This window comes from Sarcophilus harrisii, chromosome 4 (genome assembly GCF_902635505.1).
Source record: "Sarcophilus harrisii chromosome 4, mSarHar1.11, whole genome shotgun sequence".
NCBI classification, from domain to species: domain Eukaryota; kingdom Metazoa; phylum Chordata; class Mammalia; order Dasyuromorphia; family Dasyuridae; genus Sarcophilus; species Sarcophilus harrisii.
In genome coordinates, this window is record NC_045429.1 from 363206510 (window position 1) to 363231401 (window position 24892).

General features: G+C 37.3%; 1 protein-coding gene and 1 long non-coding RNA gene across 7 annotated transcripts in view; one reads left to right on the forward strand and one right to left on the reverse strand.

The window, feature by feature from the left end:
* LOC116423359 overlaps nt 1-12633 on the reverse strand; it is a 33210-nt gene extending 20577 nt beyond the window's left edge. The window contains exons 1-2 of the long non-coding RNA XR_004233945.1: nt 12482-12633; nt 9000-9102 (exon numbers count right to left, since the gene is read on the reverse strand). This is a non-coding gene — a long non-coding RNA (uncharacterized LOC116423359). The remainder of the gene's footprint in view (nt 1-8999; nt 9103-12481) is intronic.
* LOC100918637 (sodium/potassium-transporting ATPase subunit alpha-2-like) overlaps nt 1-24892 on the forward strand; it is a 66061-nt gene that overhangs the window by 22899 nt on the left and 18270 nt on the right. For 5 of the 6 annotated variants that reach the window (XM_031966856.1, XM_031966854.1, XM_031966853.1 and 2 more), the window contains 6 exons: nt 1656-1924; nt 11888-12086; nt 12307-12416; nt 12629-12763; nt 18442-18631; nt 18897-19069. In XM_031966856.1, the coding sequence (XP_031822716.1) occupies nt 1656-1924; nt 11888-12086; nt 12307-12416; nt 12629-12763; nt 18442-18631; nt 18897-19069 (1076 nt within the window). The remainder of the gene's footprint in view (nt 1-1655; nt 1925-11887; nt 12087-12306; nt 12417-12628; nt 12764-18441; nt 18632-18896; nt 19070-24892) is intronic. The other variant, XM_031966857.1, reaches the window with a different exon arrangement.

Here is a 24892-nt window from a genome sequence, read left to right on the forward strand (position 1 = left end):
GATTACCTGACTTGCGCTATACATGGTAACTGTCTTAAGATCTGTCACATGGAAGATTTGTTCATTTTAGCTTTAGAGAGCACAACTAGGAGCAATATAGGGAAGATTGATTTAGGTTTAATATAGGAAAAAATCTTCCAAGCAATTAGTTATCCAAAATCAAAATAGATGCTTTTGGAGATAGAATAAAAGATCTATCATTCACTAAAGATTTTTTTTAAGAGAATCTAGATGCTATTAAAATGTGGTTCCTATTCAAATAATAAAGATCACATAGCCTCTGAGGTCCTATCCAACTGAGATTCTTTGAATCTGTGGGTACCCATTCTAACTTCAGTTTTGATTTTGAAAGCCAGCACAAATATCAGCCATGAAGAAAATAAAAAGCGTGAGAAGCAAATTGCAGGGTAGAAAAAGAATATTGGCCTTAAAGAGACAAATCTGGATTCTAATCCCACTTCTACCATTTATTAGTGTAACTCTAGGCAAGTCATTTCACTACAGTTTTCTTCATCTGTAAATTGGGGACAATAATATTTGTCCCATCTCATAGGGTTGTTGTGAGGAAAGCATTTGAAAACCTTAAGGCATTATGAAAATATCATTATAGCAATTAATGCCCTGATAGTTCAGGAGAGTTCCTGATCCCTGAATTCAGATGATGGGATATGTCCCATCTTCTCATCAATAATGATCCTTCTTTCCTCTGATATTACAAGTGATTTAGTTTGAAGCTTACTTGTCTCCTATTAATTGGTGGCATAGTATAAATATTTGTTTAAGTTCTGGTGAAGGAGAATGAAGGAACCTAATTAAAGGCAAAAACATGGATTCTGTGACTTGTGCAGCTCACCAGAATGCAAAAAGCTCCAAGTAACTATGTCAGAGTTGGGATAGAGTTGTACAGGAAAGCCTTATATTGCTACCAGAAAGAAGACTACATGGCTCCATTTCTAGAGGTTTTGGGGAAAAAATTGAGCAACTGAACAAAAAACGAGTAAGGGGATTTATAGTTTGTCATAATGAAAAACTGAGCAGGGATAATAATTGCATAACAAAACATTTGTTTCAAGAGATTGTGAAATGTTCTGCCATCCCTTTCAGAATAGAAAAGACCCCATCTGTCAGACCTGAATATGGAACAGATCAAAGGCTGGAGGCATGGTGGTGGGGAATTGGGGCAGTTTATGAATGAGAATGAATGACTTAAATTTAGATAGGGCTTTAAAGTTTGCAAAGTGTTTATATGGATTCCCTTACTTTAAAATCACAACTATCCTATGAAAGAGATAATTATTATTCCCAACTTAATAGTAAGGAAAGGGAGACTCCAAGAGTAATTAACTTGCTTATGGTCAGTTATATAGCTAGTAAGTTTCTGAGGAAGAATTAAACCAAGTTTTCCCGATTCCGAGTCTGATACTTAAAAACAAAGTTGGTGTGAGGTAATATTTTTAAGTACCAGACTTGGAATCGGGAAAACTTGCGTTAATTCTTCCTCAGAAACCCTCACACCAACTTTTCAAATGAGAAAGCTCTCCAAAGTGGCTTGGACTCAATTTTGGATGTTTCATTCATTTCCTCTGAACAACTCCAAAACCCTCCTAGTTAGAAAGGGGCACTTTGAGTAATCACCCTTCCCACTTTATCCACAGGAACAGCCCGGGGCATTGTGATTGCCACTGGAGACCACACGGTGATGGGACGCATTGCCTCATTGACCTCCGTCCTGGAAGCTGGCAAGACACCCATTGCCATTGAGATTGAGCACTTTATCCACATAATCACAGGGGTGGCTGTATTTCTGGGAGTCACCTTCTTCATTCTCTCCCTTCTCCTGGGTTATGGCTGGTTGCATGCTGTCATCTTCCTCATCGGCATCATCGTGGCCAATGTACCTGAGGGCTTGCTGGCCACTGTCACCGTGAGTGGTCAAGGGCAAAAGCTGGGGAGACAAGGTTACCTTAGAGAAGAGTTAAGGCAGAAGTGTATGGCCCTTATACCATACTTCTAAGACATTCACACAGTACTGTATTAACTAATACCTACTTTTATATGCTTCTGCATAGTATTCTAGATAGGAGAGGTCAGAAAGCAGGCTACACAGTATAGAGAAAAGAGCACTGGGTTTAAGGTCAAAAGACCTCAATTTGAATTCTCTCTCATGAACTAACTATATAAGACCGTAGTTCTCTGGGACTCAGTTTCCTTATCTGTAAAATGCAGAAGTTAAAGGAAACAATTTCTCGAATCCTGGCTAGCTAAAAATAGTTGCCAGAAATTACTTAACTTTCAAAATTATACTGACTCCCATTCCCTCCACCCCTTGCTCTCCTGTGGCTCTTCTATTTCCCAATCTGTCTTCTTCCATGGGATATAGTATGTGTGGTAAAAGAAGGATTAGACTTCAAATCAGAAGAACCAAGTTCCAATTCCACATCTGAGGCTAATTGTATTACACTTAATACATTGTATTAATATACGCTAAGTATATTAAATCCTTTGGGCCTCAGTTTCCTCATAAGTCAAATGTGACCTAGAATAATTGAATTTTAGAGCTTAGGGACCTTAGAGACTTTAGGAAGATCATGTGATCTAGATTCCAACCCAGGAAAGTAATCATTTCTACGACTGCCATTAAGATTATATTTCATCGCTCAATCAATAAACATTTATTAAGTACTTATTATACAAAGACAAAAATGAAAGTTCTTGTTCTCTAGGAATTTACACTGTACTGATGGGAAATAAAATGTATAAAGATAAATAAATATAAAAATAAATATAAAGTATTCTCCCACTTATTAATAACTGGAGGAATAAGGAGAGGCCTCTTATAAGAGTTAGTACTTGAACTAAGCTTCATAGGAGCTAGAGAATCTTAAAGAGTCTGAGATGAAAAGAGAGAGCATTCCAGACATAGGAGACAGCTTGTACAAAGGTGGGGTGTGAAGTGGATGAGGAGGTGGGGACAGCAGCTTGGTTTAACGGGAATGTAGTAGTATATGGGAATATATACAAAATCAGAAACCAGATAATGAAAGGCTTAAAAGTCTAACAGACTTTTATCCTAGACACAGTGGAGAATGACTGGAGCTTCTTGATCTGGGTAGTGAAGTACTCAGACTTGTGCTTTAAAAATGAGGGACAGCTAGGTGGCACAGTGGATAGCGCATGCCCTAAAGTTAGGAGGACCAGAGTTCAAATTTGACCTTTGATACTTCTTAGCTGTGTGACCCTGGGCAAGTCACTTAACCCCAATTGCCTCAGCAAAATAAAAATAAAATAAAAATGTACCAACCCTGAAGTCAGGAGGTCCTAAGTTCAGAGACACTTAATACTTCCTAGCTGTGTGACCCTGGGCAAATCACTTAACTCCAATTGCCTCAGGAAAAAAAAAATTAGACACCAGGGCTATTCTCCCAACCCTCATGGCCACTGGATAGCAAGTCATATCCCCAAAAGGTGGCCACTTCTCCCCTCAGGGTTCTAGGAGCAGCCCTGCGTGGTTAGGAATGGTTTTCTAATGCTATGGTTTAAGCACCATTGTGCTTTCTCCCATATTTTATTAACTGATATAAATTAGTCAGACAGATAATTAGATTTTAGAAAAGAGATTATTATGGCAATATAGTAAAAATAATTGGTACAAAGCATCTGCTCTAAAGTCTGTGACTCTTTTTCTACAAGTTCATACAGAATTCAGGAGAAAGTGGGTTCAAACTTAAAGTATCTGTGGCAAAAGAAATAATTCAGCTCTCAGTTACTAGAAGCCTTTTCTTGCCTTTGTGGGATATTTATTAAGGTCTCCCTAGGTATGATGTAGCTTTTCTTCAGAACCTCGAATTTTTCTTTCTTTCTTCATGTCCATTTTCTTCTTGACTCATGATACAGACACAGAACCAGGCTGATACTGTTTTGAAGACAATGCTAGGACTAATGAAAACGTCCAAATCCTTTGGACCTATTGAAGCCTTTGTACAAAGTTCCCTTCCAGTCAAGAGGCAGAAGGGAAAATAAACAAGTTCAAGGTTAAATCCTGAATTTTTTTCTGTCCTTCCCCCTTCTTAAGGGCTCAACTTTGTCTTATTTCTGCTATAGTCATACAAATCCTTGATTCTAAACTGGTTTCATATTTTATAGATGACCCATAGGAAGTGACCAAGTTTCCTCAACTGGTCTGGATATAATTCCTGTTCAATGTCACTCCAGTTTAACCAATGTCTTTCAAAGACATTGGAATTGACTGATTAAATAGAAGAGTTATCACCTGGTTAAGGTATCAGAGTGTAGTATCTTAATACACATTACATATATATATATATACACACACACATACATGTATGCATATATATATAGTCATTGATCAACTGATTAAACTACTCCCACCTTTATATATATATATATGCATATATATGTATATGTGTGTATGTATGTATATGTGGTACAGACTTATGTTTATGTATGTTCACACAATGGAATGTAAACTTCTTGGGAGAATATTTTAAAATCTCATTTTCATAGCATTTTAGCTTATCTAAATATTTCTTTGTTAGATTTTTATCAAACCAAGTCTTTTGGTTTTCATTGAGTTTTGGGAGTTTCCCAAAGTGAAATTTCTTTTCCCATGTGAAATAAAATTTTGCTTGAAGATATTTCTTTTGTGCTTACCCTATGCAGTGCTCCAGAAAGTCTCCTTTCTGTAATGATTCAAGCTTCATTTACCCTTCTAGTCAATGGAAAAGGGCCAGGCCTCACTTAGGGGGTATAATCAAAGCAATTAGCTATAGCTTCATCTGGATTCAACCTTCCAAGTTAATGACAACCAGATGACTCCTCTATCCTTAGGGCCTTAGAAGTATTCCAAAGTCCTCCATTTCTGTAGTCCATCCACTCAACCCACCACATTACTTCAAGTATAGTACACTGGAATCAAGAAGACAGCTCAAATCCTTCCTCAGATGCTTGTTGCAGGATTCTGGGCAAGTTATTTAATTTCTCTTGTGCCTCAGTTTCTTCATCTTAAAATGAAGGGATTGGATTCAGTGACCTCTAAGTCCCTTCCAGCTCTAAATACATCATCCAAACCCTATTCCCCACCCCCCACCAATTGATTTCTTATTCTCATTTTTTTCAATCCTTCTGTCCCAAAGGTCTAACCAATCACTAATTTCTCCTTTCATTTCCACTTGTATCATGTTGGAAGAGAAAAATCAGAACAAAAGGGAAAACCCACAAGAAGAAAGAAAAAAATGAAAATAGTACGTGTTGATGTATATTCAGCTTCCATAGTTCTCTCTCTCTCTGAATGTAGATGACATTTTCCATCCAAAATTTATTGGGATTGCCTTGGATTACTGAGAAGAACCAAGTCTCTCGTGGTTGATCATTACACAGTCCTGCTGTGGCTGTGTACAATGTTTTCCTAGTTCTGCTTGCTTCACTCAGCATCACTTTTTTGGAAATCTTTCCAGATCTTTCTAAAATCAGTCTGTTCATCATTTTTATAAAACAATAATAATCCACTATTTTCATACGCTATAACTTATTCAGCCATTCCCCCATTTGATAGGCATCTACTCATTTTCCAATTTCTTGCCATCACAAGAACAGATGTAACAACATTTTTGCGCATAGGGGTTCTTTTCCCTCCTTTATGATTTCTTTAGGATATAGACCCAATAGAGACATCGCTGAACAAAAGTTATCCAGAGTTTGACAACCCTTTGGGCATAGTTCCACATTGCTCTCCAGAATGATTGGATCACTTCATAACTCCCCCAACAATGCATTAATGTTCCAATTTTCCCACATCCCCTCCAACATTTATCATTATCTATTCCTGTCATCTTAGCCAATCTGAGAGGTGTGAGGTGGTACCTCAGAGTTGTTTTAATTTGTATTTCTCTAATCAATAGTGATTTAGAGCATTTTTTCATGTGACTATAGGTGGTTTTAATTTCTTCATCTGAAAATTTTCTGTTCATAAACTTTGACCATTTATCAATTAGGGAATGACTTATATTCTTACAAATTTGAGGTGATTCTCTAATATGATTTTAAAAATGAGATCTTTATCAGAAACACTCTTTCTTTTTCATGTTTTTTTTTCCTTTTTGATTTCTTGTGCAGCATGAAAAATGTGGAAATACGTATAGAAGAATTGTACATATTTAACATATATTGGATTACTTGGTGTCTAGGGAAGAGAGAAAATTTTGAAACAAAGTTTTGCAAGAGTGAATGTTGAAAATAAAAAGAAGAGAAAGAAAGAGAGAGGGGAGGGAGGGAAGGAAAGAAGGAATGGGGGAAAGAAGGAAGGAATGGGGGAAGGAAGGAGGGGAAAAGGAGGGAAGGAAGAGAGGAAGGGAGAAAAGAGGGAAGGAAGAAAAGATGAAAGAAGGGAAGGAAGAAAAGGAGAAAGGAGGGAAGGAAGGAAAGGGGAAAGGAGGGAAGGAAGGAAGGGGGAGAGGAAGGAAGAGAGGGAGGGAGGAAGGGAGGGAGGAAAGGAGAAAGGAAGGGAGGGAGGGAGGAAGGGAGGGAGGGAGAGAGAAAGGGAGGAAAAAAATACTGGCTATAAAAATTTTTTCCCAGGGGCAGCTAGGTGGTATAATAGATTGAGTACCACCCCTGAAATCAGGAGGACCTGGGTTCAAATCTGGTCTCAGACACTTAAGTTGTCCTAGCTGTGTGACCCTGCCTCAGGAAAAAAAAAAAAATCCCAGCTTTCTGTTTCTCTTCTAATCTTGGCTGCAGTGGTTTTGTTTGTGCAAACCCTTTTAAATCTAATCAAAATTATCCATTTTGCATTTTATAATGTTCTCTAGTTCTTTTTTAGTCATAAATTCTTGCCTTCTTCAAAGATCTGATAAATCACCTTGACTTTTCAATTCTCTCCCAGACTTTCTCTCCTTCACTGGTCACTCTATTCTCTTTTCTCCTCATCTTGACCCCTTGATAAACTAGTTCAACTCTATACTCTGTTTTCCTTTTGCATTCCTAACCTTCTTATCACATTGCCCATTATACCCAGTCAAGTCTCAGTCCTGTTTTCTTACCACCATTTGTTACCTTCACTTCTAACAAATAAATGAAGGTGGAGAAAAATCACATATCCACTATGATTATGTCTACTACAAATTTATGTTACAAAACCTCAACTGAGCCCTTACTGAGGGTAAGCAATCCTATTACATTTCCCTTATCCCTATTATATTATCTCACTATCCCACTATCTCCAGCAGCTCTTGCAATTTTTTTTATCTCTCCTCAAATCTCCCATGATCCCTCCTTCACCCACACTCTCAGTTGACATCCTTGTTTCATATTTTACAGAAAAAAACTGAGGCCATTCACTATTAACTCCATATTCTTCCTTCTTATATCACTCAGATGTCTTATAGCACTATTTCCTACTTCATACTGTGTTACGAGATGAGGTAGCCTTATTCTTTACCAATCCCTCTAACTGCTCAAACAATCCCATCCCTTGCCATCACCTCCAACAGATTTATCATTCCCATTCTATCACTTATTTTCAGTCTCTCTCAGTAGACTTCTTCCCTACTACCTACAAACATCCACATGTCTCCCCATCCTCAAAAAAAACACCACTTGATCCATCCTTCTATCCCTAGTAGATATCATCCTACCCACCATTTCTGCTGCCCTTTGTGCCTAATCTCCTCAAAAAGACCATCTATAATAGGTGACTCCCCTTTCTATCCTCTCATTCTCCCTTTAACCCCTTAAAATCTGGCTTCCTTAGCAAAACTACTCTCTTGAAAATTTCCAATGTTTTCTCAATTGACAAATTTAATTGCCTTTTCCCAATCTTCATTCTCCTAGACCCTTCTGCAGTCTTTGACTCGGCTAATCACCAGCTCCTTCTTGATAATCTTCTCTCTCTAGATTTTTGCTATATCATTCTCTTTTCTCTCATCTATACGATCTCTCCTTCTCAGCCTTCTTTACTAGATCCTCATCTAGATTATGCCCTCCAATCATAGATGTCCCAGAGTATTCGGTCCTGGACACTCTTCTCCCTCTATACTACTTCACTTGGTGTGGGGTGGGGGGGCTCATCAGCTGCCATGAATTTAATTATGATGACCTTTTTCAAATCTATTTTTCCCTAACTCCTCTGCTAGTCTACAGTCTCACATCTTCAACTGCCTATTAGACATCTAGAACTGGATGTCCTGCAGACATCTTAAACTCAACATGTTCATAATTGAATTCATCATCTTCTCCTCCCTATCCAAAGCCTTTTCCTTTCAAACTTCTCTATTCCTGTCATAAACACCAACCTTCCAAACCCCCAGACTCACAGCCTAAGTATTACTTATCCTTAACTGCTCACTATTTCTCACTTCTCCCATCCCATCCATCAGCTGTCAAGCCCTGTTGATCTCAATATCACTGAAGCACCCATACCCACACACTCAATAAACTCCAGTACTCCTTATCATCCCCAGGATCAAATGCAAAATCCTGCGTTTGGCATTCAATGCCTTTCATGACTTAGATCCCTTCTACCTTTCCAATCTTCTTATACCTTTCTCCCAACACATACTCTTTGATCCAGTGACATGGGTCTCCAATACTGTCCCCAAAACAAAACATTTCACCTGGAATATTTTTTCTTCTCAATTCTGCCTTCTGGTTCTCTGGCTTCCTTCAACTCCCAATTAAAATTCTACCTTCTATGGGAAACCTTTCTCATCTCCTCTTAATTTCAGGGCTCTCCCTCTGTTAATTATTTCCTATTTATGCTATACATAGCTGGTTTAGTATATATTTGCTTGCATGTTTCCTCCCCCTTTCCCATTAGATTGTGAGTTCTTCTATGGTAGGGATGGTCTTTTTGTCTTTTTTGTGTCCCCAATGCTATGCCTGCCACATAGTAAATACTTCACAAATATTTATTAACTGCCTTAATAAATAGCTTTTATATACTCATCTCCCTGTCAGATGATTGTCTACCAGAAGATTCACACCTGAACCTTGGGTCACCTCTCCAGAGGACATTCCTTATTGCCTCCTTTGATCATAGGATCATAGGTCGGGACCTTGAAAGTCATCAGGTCCAATCTTCTCATTCTGCAAATGATTCATAGAGAAATTAAGTGATTTTTCCAGTCATACAACACATAAGTATTTGAGACAAGATTATAAGCCAGGCCCTGCTCATTTCAAGAACAGTCTTCTACCCACTACATAGCTCTTGTTAACTCCTTACATAAGGTGCTGTGCTATATAGCTTTTTTCTCCATTGTTTAGATTCTCACAACTCCTCGCCAGATTATTTCTGCCACACAAAGCTTCAGGAATCCAAGCAAAAAAAAAAAAAAAAAAAGACAACATTCTGATTCCAATCCCATCTGAGATTTTAGACCTCTTTCTCTTCTTTTTTGTAAAGATCTTACTGGCTCTTTGCTCATCATCATCCCAGTGCTTTAAAAGCATCACCTAAGGGGCAGCTAAGTGATGCAGTGGATAGAGCATGAACCCTGAAATCAGAAGGACTTGAGTTCAAATCTGGTCTTAGACATTTAACATTAAGCTTTAAAACTAAAGGTTAAAAACATATACATATCAAGTAAAGAATTATTGCGCTTTAGATAGAAAGCTATATCATACATGGATACTGTAAATGATTTCTTGTTTCATTGATGTGGATGTTCCTTTTATCCATAGAGATAACAAACCCTCTGTTATCTTAATAGGTGGTTTTATAAACTGCTCTGAATTTTTAAAAATCATCTTCTAGTAGTCAGTTTTTTGATGATAAACTTCTCCAAATTAAACTAGCTTAAACCTTAGAAATGTGTCAAATCTCGTACTTGTAGTTTCCCAGATTGGTAGCACTTGTCAGTATTTCAACTTCATTAGCACCCTCCAAAAGCCCCAAATCATAGATGTAGAACTAGCAGACTTTAGAGACTATCTAATTAAACCCTTTGAAGACAACCTGCTTTGAGGTTCCTTAGTTAATACGTGGCAAATCCAGGAACTTAAACCTAATACCTATTCCTGCAAATCTAGAACACTTTCAATTATGATTGAAATAGGATTTCAGGGCAGGTAGGTGGGTAAAGTACCAGGCCTAGAATCAATAAAAATTCAAATCCAACCGCAGCTCCTCCTTAGCTGTGTGACCCCAAGCAAGTCACTTAATTCTGTTTGCCTCAGTTTCCTTACCTGTAAAACGAGCTAAAGAAGGAACCAACAAACCACTCCAGTATCTTTGCCAAGAAAATCCCAAATGGGATCCCGAAGGGTCAAACATGAATGAAATGACAGAACAACAACAATAAGGACTTCATGGAAGAGGTATCCCTTATCTGGTCGGTAATGGTCAGGATAAATAGACCCTTCTTCCATCTAAACTAACATCTGGCTTAGTCACCAATTGACCTACCACTACATTCATCTTTGGAGAAAACTCTGGATGTCCCTTCCCTAGACTTGCCTCAACCAATCTCCTCAATCCCTTGTCTCATGACAAGTTGATGGACTCCTGACCCCTTTCAACCCCTATTATTAACCTCCAACTTCCAAACCCAGGGGTTGGGGGCAGGACATCAATCTGCCACATTTGCAAAGTTCTACCCAGACTGATTTCAGTAGAGCTCATATTTCTCTCCCCAGGGAAATATTCACAGGTTTACAGTACCACCCCCACAGTAATTTAATTCCCACCTCAGCAAAGGAAAGGGCATTTCTTTACAGTGCTTCAATAAAGTGCCTTTTTTGAGATGAACTAAATTATTTATGTGTTCTTTGGTATATTTCTTCTTTTTGCATGTTGTGTGTGTATATATATGGATTTATGTGTGTATATAAATGTGTATATATGTATTTCTAGTCTCTCTCTTCTAATTTTAAGATCCAGAAAGGCAGAGTCTATGCTTCCTATTTCTTTAGTGTTTCCTTCCAAAAATTAAGATAGTGCTCACAATTGTAGGCATTCTACACTTAAACATGGATTATATTCAAATCCCCACTTTGTTATTAACTAACTATAACCTTGGGCAAAACATTGGGATTCCCTGGGACTCAGTCTCCTCAATTGTAAAATGAAGAGGGAAGCACTAGCTGTTCTCTAAGATCTCTAGCTCTAAATCTTATAGGCTTATGCTCCTAAATGATGAGAATATTATTCTTGGTTTCCCAAACTCCTGCCTCCCCTCTACATCAGTTCTACAGCCTCTCATACCTCGTCATAGCCCTTGTCTAGTTTGGCTCCAACTAGATATGACTCATTGCTCTGAAGCTCTTGAGCTTCAGAACTGTGTGAAAGCAGCCTTCTGAAAACGCAAGTTGAATGTACCTTCCTGATGCTTTAGACAGCCAAGTAATATAGTGGATAGAGCATGGAAGACCTGTGTTCAAATTTAACCTCATAGGAGCAGCTAAATGGCTTCAGAGGATAGAGTTCCAGCCCTCTATCAGGAGAAGCTGAGTTCAAATGTGGTCTCAGGTACTTAATACTTAACTAGCTATATGACATAGACCAATTGCCTTGCAAATTTTTTTAATTTAAAAAATTAAAAATAATTTCAAATCTAACTTTAGATGTTTTCTAGCTGTGTAATCCTGAGCAATTCATTTAATTTCTATCTGCCCCAGTTTTCTCATCTGTGAAATGGGGATAATAATCATAGAATCTACTTCACATGTAATGAGAATCAAATAAGATAATTTAAAGTGCCTTACTTAATCCAATGTTTAGCATGTAGTAGGTGCTATATAAATGTCAGTTATTATTACATAAGGCTCTGAGCCTGGGGTTTAAAAGGAAAGGGGGCTGAGGTGGCAACTCCAGAAGAAATACCAGGTTGAGCTCCTTTTCCTTTCCTTCTCCTCTCCACCCTCACCCCAGGTGTGTCTAACCTTGACAGCCAAGCGAATGGCTCGGAAGAATTGTCTGGTCAAGAACCTTGAGGCTGTAGAGACCCTGGGCTCCACCTCCACCATCTGCTCAGACAAGACAGGCACCCTGACCCAGAACCGGATGACTGTGGCCCACATGTGGTTTGACAAGACTATATCTGAGGCTGACACCACTGAGGACCAGTCTGGTGACTGGGAGCATTTGTGGGGAAAGGGGAAGGAAGGAGGAGGAGAGTGGTTTGAAAGGGAAGGAATGGTAACATTGGGAAAAGAAAAGACTTCTAAAAGGTGGGCTTTGAGAAAAGGAATGATGCCCCTGAGAAGCATTTAAATAAGAAACAGGGTATGAAAGTATTTCTAAAATTTATCCCCTTGCATCCCATACTCACAAATTCCTCTTTTTCTCAGGAAAGATTTTTGACAAGAATTCTGAAACTTGGTCTATTTTGGCTCTAATTGCTGGTCTGTGTAACCGAGCTGAATTTCAACCAGGTCAAGATAAAATCCCTGTCACTAAGGTATTGGATCCATAGTGAAAGAAGGTATTTCCAAAGCCCTGTCCTCCCAGCCTTCAGTTAGTTACTTCTCTCATTATCCAGCACGTGTGTCTCCTTCCCAATCCATCCATCGCCTCGTTTCCATGGGTGGACCCTCTACCTCCCAGTGACTCTCGGGAATCCTGGTGCCCCAACTCCTGCTCCTGGGGGTGACTCTAGCCCCTTCCCGGCAGAGAACGACCACAGGTGATGCTTCTGAATCAGCTCTACTCAAATTCGTTGAACAAACTTATGGCTCGGTAGTTGAGATGAGGATGAAATACACTAAGGTGGCAGAGATTCCCTTCAACTCCACCAATAAGTACCAGGTATGGAGCCATGTGCAAGAAAAATAAAATCAAAGGAAAGGGAGAACAGACAGAAAAAAGTTGGGAGATGAGGATTAGACTAGGAGCATAATTGGTTATTAGGTAATTCTTATAAATCAGTATCAAGTCAAGTAATGTCAAGATTATAATCTTCATTGGGAGCATTTCCTTTTCTCAAAAAGAGAAGAATGAGAAGTGATTAAAATGACCAGGAGATTAATAGAATGTAATCTTCTTGACAGTAAGGACTATTTCACTTTTGTCTATATAACTCATCTTGCACAGTCTCCTGCATACAGTAAGTGTTTAAGATAAATCTGTTGATTTGAAAACTCTAATGTTCTGAAGTCCTTAGAATTGTACAGAACAACAACAACAACAACAAAAAGTATCAGCATGGTGCAGTGGAAAGAGTTTTGTAGATTAATTAAATGGTAGTTCCATTACTAATATACTTGATAACAAATAATTACACAAGTCTAAGTAGAACTTCAGAGATAAGGATATCTTAGCCACAAGAACTATTGAAAACTTGGAAGAAATGTAATGTTAAAGAAACTATAAGTAGGAAGAAAAGAATGACAAGGAAAATTAATTGCTTAGAATTCAACACCCTGAAAATTAGAGTGGACCAAACAAAAAGTGATGATTCTATGAGATAAGAAGAAAATATTAAAACAAAATCAAAAGATTAGCTTAATTAGTCAATTACAAAAGAATATAATAATGATATAGCATTTATATTTTAACAGATCATTTAGATGAACATGTAATTTAATTTTTGTGGATTATGTTTTTTTACTCTATAAATTTAATATTCTACTCCAATTACATGTAAAAACAATTTTAACACTTATCTTTTAAAATTTTGAAGTTTCAGATTTTCTCTCTTTTTTCCTCTTCTCCTTCTTCCATCTGAGAAGGCAAGCAAATTTAACATGGACATGTCATCAAAAAAAAAAGTTAGCAAAACAATAATTTTTTTTAATTAACCAAATATCAAGGTAGAAAGAGTAAAAATCAAAGAAGAGATAACAAAATTGAAAGTTTAAAAATTAAACAAGGGGCAGCTAATCGGTGTAGTGAATACAGCATTAGTCCTGAAGTCAGGAAGACCTGAGTTCAAATCTGGTCTCAGACACACCACTTGCTGGATGTGTGAAGTAACTTAATCTCAATTGCCTCAGCAAAAAAAAAAAATTAAGCAAAAACATGATTTAAAATAAAAATAAAATGAATATCTGGCATGATTTTTTTTAAAAAAAGAAAATCAAATTGTACTAAAAATAAGAAAGAAAAATTCACAGCAACTTGAAATAAAGAAAATTGTATAAGTATAGGCGAACAAAACTGGTAATTTAAATGAAATGAATTAATATTTTAAATTATGAAATTTTCAAATGAACAGAACCTAGAGCATTTAAATCAAGGTTTCTTAAACTTTTTCCATTGTGATTCTTTTTCATCCAAGAAATTTTTACATGACTAGATATATAGGCATATAAAATAGGTATACAAATCAAACATTTATTTATAATAAATCATAATATTGTAACCCCAACATTCAGTTATGAGATCATGAACCATAGTTTAAGAAGCTGAGATTTAAATAACTAATCAGAAAAAGAAATTAAATAAGCTACTAAAGGAATAGAAACAAAACAAAGCAAACAAAAATTCAGTGCCATATAGATTTACAAGTAAATCCTCAAATATGCAAAAATAATTCTAATATTATATCAACTGTTTATAAAAATAAGAAAAGAAGGGAATTTTCTATATTCCGTGATATGACGAGTTGGTGACAGATACAGGTAGATATAGCAGAGTCCAGGACTTGTAATCAGGAAAACCTGAGTTCAAATCTTGCCTCATTCAGGTGCTCACTAACTCTGTGACCCTGGGCAAGTAATCAAACCCTTATTTATACTGTTTTCACCTTTTGTTCTGATTTTTTGTCTCAACATGATTCATATGAAAATATGTAGAAAATGAATGTTACATGTATAACCTCCCCCCCAAAAAAAAAATATTTTACATGTAACTGGAAAATTTTTTAAAATTTTCTTCAGAAAAATAAAGACAGGCCTAAATAAGTAAGAAAATGCCATTTGTTCCTGGATAGGCCATGTCAACATAAAAATAACTGTGCTACTCAAATCAATTTATTTAGTGCTGTACCAATCAAACTACCAAGGAATTACTTTTGAGAGCTAGAAAAAAAAACAAAAAAAAACAGAAAGAAATTGATTTGAAATAACAAAAGGTGAAGAATAAAAAAAAAAAAAAAAAAAAAAAAAAAAAAAAAAAAAAAAAAAAAAAAAAAAAAAAAACAAAACCCTTTTTAAATAAAAAGAAAGAGGGGGCCTGTATCTCAAATCATATACTACAATCATGGACTATAATACATATACATATATATACATATACTACAAATACATACACATACGACAGTAATGATGAAAATAATTTGATACTGGCTTTAAAAGGGTGAAGTCAACTACTGGAACAGATTAGGTATCAGATACTATGCAGAAAGGATAGCTAGGTGGCCAGTGACTTGAGCATGAGAGGCTCTTCCTGAATTCCTAAATTCAAATCTGTCTTAGATGTTTGCCAGCTGGTCACCCTAGGCAAGTCATTTGACCTTGTTTGCCTCAGTTTCCTCAATTGTAAAAAGAGATGGAGAAGGAAATTTAACCATAGCCAAGAATTTAGATTACTGAAAATTAGAATGGACTAAACAGAAAGCAAGGATTCCATGAGACAATATGAAAATACTAAAAATCAAAGGATTGATATTTGATAAATTGGAAAGGACTATATAATAATAAAGTTTATATTTTAACAAGTCATTGAATTGCACATGTACAGGTATACCTTGCTTTATTATACTTTATGACACTTCACAGATATTATGGGGTCTTAAGATTTTTGTTTATTTTTTTTACAAATTTAAGTTTGTGGCAACCCTATGTTGATCAAATCTATCGGTACCATTTTTCCAATGGCAAATGCTCACATTGTATTTCTGCCATATTTTGACAATTCTCACAATATTTCAGATTTTTTATTGTTATTATTATTACATCTGTTATGGTGATTTGGGATCAGTGATCATTCCTGTAACTCTTGTAATTGTTTTGGGATACCATGAACTGCACCCAAATAAAATGGCAAACTTAATAGTGTGTGTATTCCAGCTGGTCATTTCCCCATGAGTCTCCTCCTCAGGCCTATTTCCTAAGACACAATTTTTTTTTCCTTTTATTAAAGCTTTTTATTTTCAAAACATGCATAGATAATTTTCAATATTCATACTTGCAAAACCTTGTATTACACATTTTTCCCTCCCTTCCTCCATCCTCTCCCCTAGCTGGCAAGTAATCCAATATATGTTAAGAATGTACAACTTTTCTATACATATTTCCACAATTATCATGCTGCACAAGAAAAATCAGATCAAAAAGGGAAAAAATGAGAAAGAAAATAAAATGCAAGCAAACAGTAGCAAAAAAAAAAAAAAAAAAGTGAAAATGTTATGCTGTGATCCACACTCAGTTCTCATAGTCTCTCTCTGGGTGCAGATGACTGACTCTATCACAAGACCATTGGAACTGGCCTGAATCATCTCATTGTTGAAAAGAGCGACTTCCATCAGAAATGATCATTATATAATCTTGCTGTTGCAGATACCACAAATGTGATTCTGGGCAAGTCATTTAACCCTAATTGCCTCCCCACAAAATAAAATACAGTGCTCCAAATTAAAGCAGTTCTGAGATTCTCCCAGCTCCCATAAGACTGGCAAAAAAATGACAATTGAAAGGCCTGCATGAATATAACCTACTAACATAATGCTGGAGGAGTTAGGAACTGGACCAGCCATCCTAGAAAGAAATTTGGAAGTATGCTCCCAAAGCTACTAAAACTATATAAATTCTTTGTTCCCAACATTACCATTATTAAGCCTATTCCCCCCCCCCAAAAAAAACAAGAGAATAGGAAAAGAATACATACATGTAAAAATATTTATAACAGCACTTTTGATACTGAAACAAATAAACTAAAGGTCTACCCATCAATCGAGTATTGACTGAACAAATTACGATACAGGGAAATAATAGATATTATTGCACCATAAGAAATGACAAAAGGAACAATTTCAGATAAACTTAAGATGATGTATTTGAACTCATTTGAATAATAAATTCATAGAGAATGAAGTGAGCAGAATGACAAAAACTATATATTATCAGGAACATCATAAGGAAAAACCATTTTGAAAGATTTGAGGCTTCTCTTCAATGCAAGGATCAATCATGATTTCGGGAGTCTGAGCTTTCTGACAGAAAGATACAAAATGAGACAAAGGTTTGGGGACATAGCTAATATCAGTCAGTCATTAAGCATTTATTAAGCACCTACTATATGTCAGGCACTGTGTTTTAAATGCTGAGAATATAAGAAAAAAAAGGCAAAAGACAAGTTTCTTCTCTCAAGGAGTTCACAGTCTAATGAGAGAGATTTATTGTTCAATCCCATCTGACTTTTCATGGCCCTATTTAGAGTTTTCTTGGCAAAGATAGTGGAGCCATTTGCCATGTCCTTCTCCAGCTCATTTTACTGATAAGAATACTGAGGCAAACATGGTGAAATGACTCTCCCAGGCTCACACTACGTTTGAACTTGGATCTCCCTGACTCCAGGCCCCATGCTCTAACTACTGAGTCACCTAGATGACCAAACTCTGCTCTGCTTTTCTTTGAATAACAGCTTACATTTCTATAGTGTTAAGATTATAAACCACTTTTCTCTTAGCCATGTAAAGTGGATAAGGCAGATATTAATCCTATTTTTGTTCACTTCTTTCTAGTTGCATGCAACAATTTTTTAGCCCATTTGGGATTTTCTTGGAAAAGATAATAAAGTGACTTGCCATTTCTTTCTTTGGATTATTTTATAATGAGGAACTAAAGTAAACAGGATTAAGTGTCTTGGTCTGGATCACACAGCTAATAAGTTTCTGAAGCGAGATTTGAACTTGGGAAGATGAGCCTTCCTGACTCCAGACCTGGCATTCTGTGATCCATGGTGCCATCTAACTGCCCCATATCCCTATTCTACAAATGGGAAAATTGAGACTTGGAGAGACTCAGGGTCTGACCCATGGTCACAAAGCCTTATGCAACCAACTCCAGAAAGCAAACAAGGATCTCTAAGCTCCAGAATCAGCATTCTTTGCAGCCTATCTCCTCTTTCCAACTCCCAGTCCCAGTAAACTCAGCCCACAAATTACAATGCACAAAGTAGGTAACAAAAACCATAATGGTGTGATATGAGTTGAATTCAAGAGAAAAGCACCTCCTGTGCAGTGTAGTATAAAAAGAGCTTATTTGGAGTCAGAGGACCTGTATTTGAATGCCAGCTCAGCTCCTTGCTGTTCAGGGAATCATGGTCAACCCATCACTATTCCCAGAGCTTCAGTTTCCTCATCTATCTAACATTGATCTTTAAGGTCCCTTCCCATTCTCAAGCCTGAGTATTGGTCCAGTCTTAAGGAGAATTTGGAAAGATGGACTAGAAACCTCATTTGGAGGAAAAATAAGGAACAAGGGCACCTCTCCTCCACAGCTCCTTCTCTTCCTTCCCTTACACAGCGTCTTCTCTCTCCCTAGCTATCGATCCACATTCGAGATGAGACCTCCATGAGATATTTTCTAGTGATGAAGGGGGCTCCAGAACAAATCCTAGAGCGTTGCTCTACTATTCTGGTAAATGGCAAAGAGCAAACATTGGATGACAAGACTCAAGAGGCCTTCCAGAATGCCTACATGGAACTGGGAGGACGAGGGGAGCGTGTGCTAGGTGAGAGAAACTGGGGAGAGTGAACAGAAAAGGGGAGAAGGTCTGGAGGAGTAGGGTCCTAAGGATGGTGGAGAAGACCATAAAAGCTAAGGAAGAATGCTGGGCATAGGGGATTGGGAAAGGGTAAAAGATGTTAAAACAGGGGATTGGGGAAAGGTACAAGATGCTAAGGCACAGCGGATTGGGAAAGGGTATAGGATTCTAAGGCATAGGGATATAGAAGAAGGGGTATCTGAATTACCTTTTCTTTGTTTTTTCCCTCCAGGATTCTGCTATTTGAACCTCTCTGACCCATATGTTGGGGACTTTAATTTTGATACAGACAATGTCAACTTCCCTATAAAAAATCTCTGTTTTGTGGGGCTTATATCCATGATTGACCCACCCCGGGCTGCTGTACCTGATGCTGTAGGCAAGTGCCGAAGTGCAGGGATAAAGGTAGGATGCCTATACTACAAACCACTCTCTCTCTCTCTCTCTCTCTCTCTCTCACACACACACACACACACACACACACACACACACACAATTTTCCCAGTAATTTGTTCCTCGATAGACATACTTTTGTCAGGCAAATAAGCTTCCCATGTTAAAACTAGCCTGTTCTTGGGCAACTATTTGGAGAGAATTACACAACAACCCTATACTCAAGGAGATCCACCTCAGGGTAAGAGTTAGAGATAGGACATATACATTATAATGAAAACATAAAATTATACCAATGTACCAAAAACTTAACAAAATATTAAAAAAAAAAACCACCTCAATACACTCAGATGTCTGGTATCCACCAACAATGTTTCTAGCCCATCCTTGGTAAATCTGGTAGAAGAATAAGATCATAAAAGTCATATAGAATTGCAAAGCTGGAAGATTGTCTAGTCCAACCTCTAAACAAATCATGCATCCAAGTTATAGCATCCTCAAGAAGTAGTTATTGTATTTTTGCTTAAAGACCCACTAGGGAAGAGGACTGTTGTCTCCACAATCTTAATCATTGTCTTTCCTACATTTTTAACTTCTTTCTTTCTGCAGGCTCTTTGCTTTCCATATGTCAAGTCAGGTCTTTCTTAACCCTAAAAAATGGAAAACAAACTTCCCTGGACTCTGTCACTTCCCCAGTGATCACCTTATCTCTCCTTTCCTTCCCTCCCAAGGTCCTAAAGTGAGCAGCATGTATTCCCTTTCTTCACTTCATTATGTACCCTCAACTTTTTGCAGTCAGAATCTGTCTCTACTAATCTCCTAAAAAAATGCTGTCCCCAGAGTGCTGGAGACTTAATATAGTCCAAATAACCACATCTTCTGGTCTTTTTCTGCCGTCATCCTCTTTCATTCTGTAATGAAAAAAACTCCAAATTTTAAAGAATTCTAAATGATAGCGGGTTCAAATGCAGCCTTTGACATTTACTGAGTTGATCTTGGGCAAGTCACTTAACTGATCTGAGATTCAATTGCCTCATGTCTAAAATGATGATAATAATAGTTGTGATATCCTACCACAGTGCCTGAGGTTCAGGTGAGTTTGTGAACCTTGTTCAGTCATTTTTTAGTCATATCTGACTCTTCATGACCTCATTTGGGGTTTTCTTGGCAGGAGATACTGGAGTGGTTTGCCATTTTCTTCTCTAGCTCATTTGACAGATGAGGAAACTGAGGTAAATAGGGTTAAATCATGTTTGTCATTTTCTTCTCTAGCTCATTTGACAGATGAGGAAACTGGGATAAATGAGGTTAAATCAGGGTCACAGAGATAGTAAGTATCTTTAAGTCCAAATTTGAACTCAAGTTTTCCTGATTCAAACCCAATGCTCTCTCTCCTGTACTACCTAGTTGCTTATTGTCAACCTTAAAGTCACATAAAAGATTTTTATTGACCTCTTAGATTAGATTAGACTAGATATTAATTGAACATTTTCTCCTTTTTAATACTGTCTTCCCCTGATACCTTCTCTGATCAATTCATAAATCAACCAATCAAAATGAGTTCAGAAGACTTTACCACAAGTCAAACTCAAATAGTCTGTTAAAACATTGGGGATGGAAATGTCTCTGGATTTGCACAGTTCACACTTTCTTTGTGCTACTGTGATTCTGCTTTGCTCATGGAATTTGTGCTGGTTATGCCATGATGGGTGTTTCCATCTCTCTCATGTCATACAATCAAAACTAAAGTTTTCCAAGGAGACCTTGAGAGTGTCCTTGAACTGCTGCTTCTGATCTAAGTGTGAGTGCTTGCCTTTTGAGAGTTTTCTATAAAACAGTCTTTTAGGTAAATGTGTATTTGGCATTTGAGCTAGGGGGGCTGATCAGCCACAATTAAGGACATTGTACCCTAATCCCAACATTGATCCTCTTTGAAAATAAAGGACAGTCAACAAATCAGCTAACAAGCATTTACTATATTAAGCACCCTAGGAAGTAGGGATGCAAAAACAAAAAATATAGCAATCCTTCCTCTCAACTTATGTTCCATCAGCAGAAACATGTATAAATCTATGCAAAATAAATACAAAGCAAATTTGAAATCGCTTAAAGATAATTAGAGAGAAAGAGATCAGGAAATGTTTCTTTTATAAAGTGGTACTTGAACTGGGTCTTGAGGGAAATGTGGAATTCTGAGAGGTGAGAAGGAAGGAGAGTGTTCTAAGTGGGAGAGCACAAAGGCACAGGAAGGGACATTAAGAGTGCTATGTGTCAGTTTGGCCAAATGAGAGTTTCTTAAACTTTTTCCAGTCATGACCCTTTTCACCCAAGATATTATTATGGGACCTTATCTTGAATCTGAGGTATTTCTGGCGGCGTCCGTGCAAAGTGTTCACATTGTAGATTCAGAACCAAGGCTACACTGAAGTCCTGTGATACATAACATGGACAAGTACTGCCAGAAACACCTCAGATTCATGATACATTTGATTTTGAAGTAGTTTTTACTCATTGCATTCAGAAACCTTTTAATGTTGCCAAATTTTTCACAAGCCCCACTTCAGTTACACATAGGGCTGCAACCCACAATTAAGAATCTTTGGGAAACTTTTTGTAGTGGCCAGAAACTGGAAACTGAATGGATGCCCATCAATTGGAGAACGACTGAATAAGTTGTGGGATATGAATGTTATGGAATATTATTGTTGTGTAAGAAATGACCAGCAGGATGATTCCAGAGAGGCTTGGAGAGACTTACATGAACTGATGCTAAATGAAATGAGCAGAACCAGGAGACCATTATACACTTCAACAACAGTACTATACTATGGTTAATTCTGATGGACGTGGCTCTCTTCAACAAAGAGATGATTCAAACCAGTTCCAATTGTTCAGTGATGAAGAGAGCCATCTACACCCCAAGAGAAGACTATGGAAACAGTGGGGAGAAGTTTCAATTAGGAGACCTTTGCTATAATGTAGTTCAAAGATGATAAAAAGTCTGAACTAATGAGGTGGCTGAGTGAGTAGAGAGAGAAAGGGCTAGAGTTGAGAGAGATTCTGGAGATAGACAACGGCAAGATTGGCAACTAATTGGAAATATAGGGTAAGGTGGGAAGACAAGGATGACAATTATGAACCTGGACGACTTGAAAGAAAATGATTCTTTCAACTATCAGGAATAGATTCGGAGAAAGACAATGAGTTCTGGTTTTGGATAGTTGAGTTTTATGTGAATATGGAATATCCATTTTGAAATTTCCCAATAGACAGTTGTCAGTATAGTAATGGAGCTCAAGAGAGAAACTCTTGGGGCCAGATATGTGGCTCTCTAAATTTTCTTTCTATAGATGATAATTAAATTCATGACAGCTGGGTCACCAAAGGAGAGAATAAAGAGAGGTAAGAGGAAAAGAAAGCAAGGATATAGTTTTAAAGGATATCCACAGGTAGAAAAAGTGATATGAATTATGAACCAATAAAGAAAACAGAAGGTCACAAGTGGGAGAATCAAGAGTAATGTCACGAAAACCTGGTAAAAACCCAGGAGAAGGTGATTAACAATATCCAATGTTGTAGAGAAGTCAAGAAGGATAAAGACTAAGGAAAACACCTTTAGATTTGGCAATTTAGTAAGAATTAAGAGAACAATCAGTGATGAGGTCAGAAGTCAGAGTGAATGAGAGGAGAAAGGCAATGAGTGTGGACAGCTTTTTCTAGGATTTTGACTCAGAAAGGAAAAAGAAACATCGAACAATAGTTTGTGGGGGCAATAGGATCTAAAAAATATTTTCTGCCAAGATAGGAAAGCCCATGTTTAAAGACAGTAGAGAAGGAACCAATAGAAAGAGAAATTGAACTTTGAGTGGGGAGGGTAATTGAGTGGTCAATCTGCTGGAGGAAATGTGGGAGGATTGGATTAAAGGCCATATGTAGAGAGTCAGGGTTAGCCTTGGAATGGAAAAGAGCCACTTGATTATTGGAAAATGGAGGAAATGAGGTGTGGGAAATAATGTCAAAAGGTTTTGAGCTAAAGAAAAGGGAAAAGATTAAGAGTATGTGACAAATTGCCTTGATCTTCTCAGTAAAGTAATGAGTAAGGCCCAGAGCTGTGCATAAATGGGGAGATGGGGAAGGTGTGAGACATTTAAAGGATAAAAGAAAAAGTTTTAGAACTGTCTCTGAAAGAAGTTTGATTACATTGCTGCCATGAGTATTCACAGTCAAGGTTTGTAGTGCACCTAGCCAGCTCAACTTGAGTGACTTCCTCCAGCTTTATTCAACTTAAATGATACTGTGTTCCTAATTCTCTTCCTGACTCTCTGTCCCTTACTTCCATGTATCCATTGTGTCTCCTCATTCTCTTTGTATCCCTTAAATGGGTATTCCCCAAATCCTTTTTTCTCTGCTCTCTTAAAATTCGCTCCCACAGGCAGAGCAGTCACTCTCATGTTTTCAGTCATTACCTCCATGAAATCAGCAGAATTCCCAAGTAACTATTTCCAACAATAAACTCTCTATGACTGAGCTTCACTTCCATGTTTTGAACTGACATTTGGGCATAATTGGATGTTCTGTAAACTCTTCAAACTCAACAAATAAACTTAACATTTCTTCAAAAGAATTTTCCACTTCCCATTTTTCTACCTTGGTTGACAGCAATCCTATTCTCTAATTCACCAAGGTTAGAAAATGTGATCATCTTTGACAATTTCTGAAACTGGATATTCCATTTTCTTTTATTTCTGAGGATATTGATTAATATTTTATTCAGTTTCAACCAAGGATTTTAAACCAAAAAAAATTGTGATTTCTTAGTATCTCTGAAATTTAGTAGAAATGGGACTTATATGCTCACACAAATATGATAGCCTTCAATTATTTAAAGACATTTATACTTCCCTATTTCCTCCATCCCAGATTTCCCCAGTTCCTCCCATTGCACATTATCTTGAGAAGCAGTTCCCAAAACTGAGCTACTACTTCTCTCCCTTGAAGATTCTAAAACCTAAAAGGCAGGAAAATAGTGACACAGCTGCCAAGTCAATTCATGCTGAGCTGGGTCAAGCATTTCCTCAGATGTGTCTCTTCCCTGGAGCCAGCTACTGCAGCTATCTGACACATCATCTTTGTTTGGAAGCCAGCTCTCTATCCTTTACAACAATTTAACCTCATAAAGCACAATCCTAACATGGTTCCTCTCTCATTATTATTGTTAAGTCATTTCAATCATGAGTGACACTTTGTGATTCCATTTAGAATTTTCTTGGCAGAGATACTGGAATGGTTTGCCATTTCCTTCTCTAAGTAACTTTACAGATGAGGAAACTGAGGCAAACAGGACTAAGTGGCTTGTCCAGGCTCACACAACTGGTAAGTGTCTGAGTCCTAATTTGAACTTGGGTCTTCCTGACTTCAGAACTGGCACTCTATCCACTGTGCCACCTAACCTTGCCTCTCACCTTTACAGGTTATTTGGAGTTTGAGTTCTCTGTTAAGTATTGTTCTAGTGTGCCAGTCAGTCTTAGCAGACAAAACAGAAACAAGCAAAATTGAGAAATTTTTATTTTTTTCCACAATCTTCTAATATCTTCCAAGAAAGTGGTCTTGTCATTTCCTTACTTCACAAAACCTTTGTACTTAACACAACTTTTAAACATCTTATTAATATTCTTTTTCATTTCCAAGTAGCTCCCTCTCTCATTCCCTGAAGAACAAGTTTTCCCTTATAATAAAGAATGAATAAGAGAGAAAGAAAAAAGTTTAGGAAAAAAAGTCTGTATAGCAAATGAATCTAACAATATACGCTGTGTCCCACACCTATGAACACTCCTG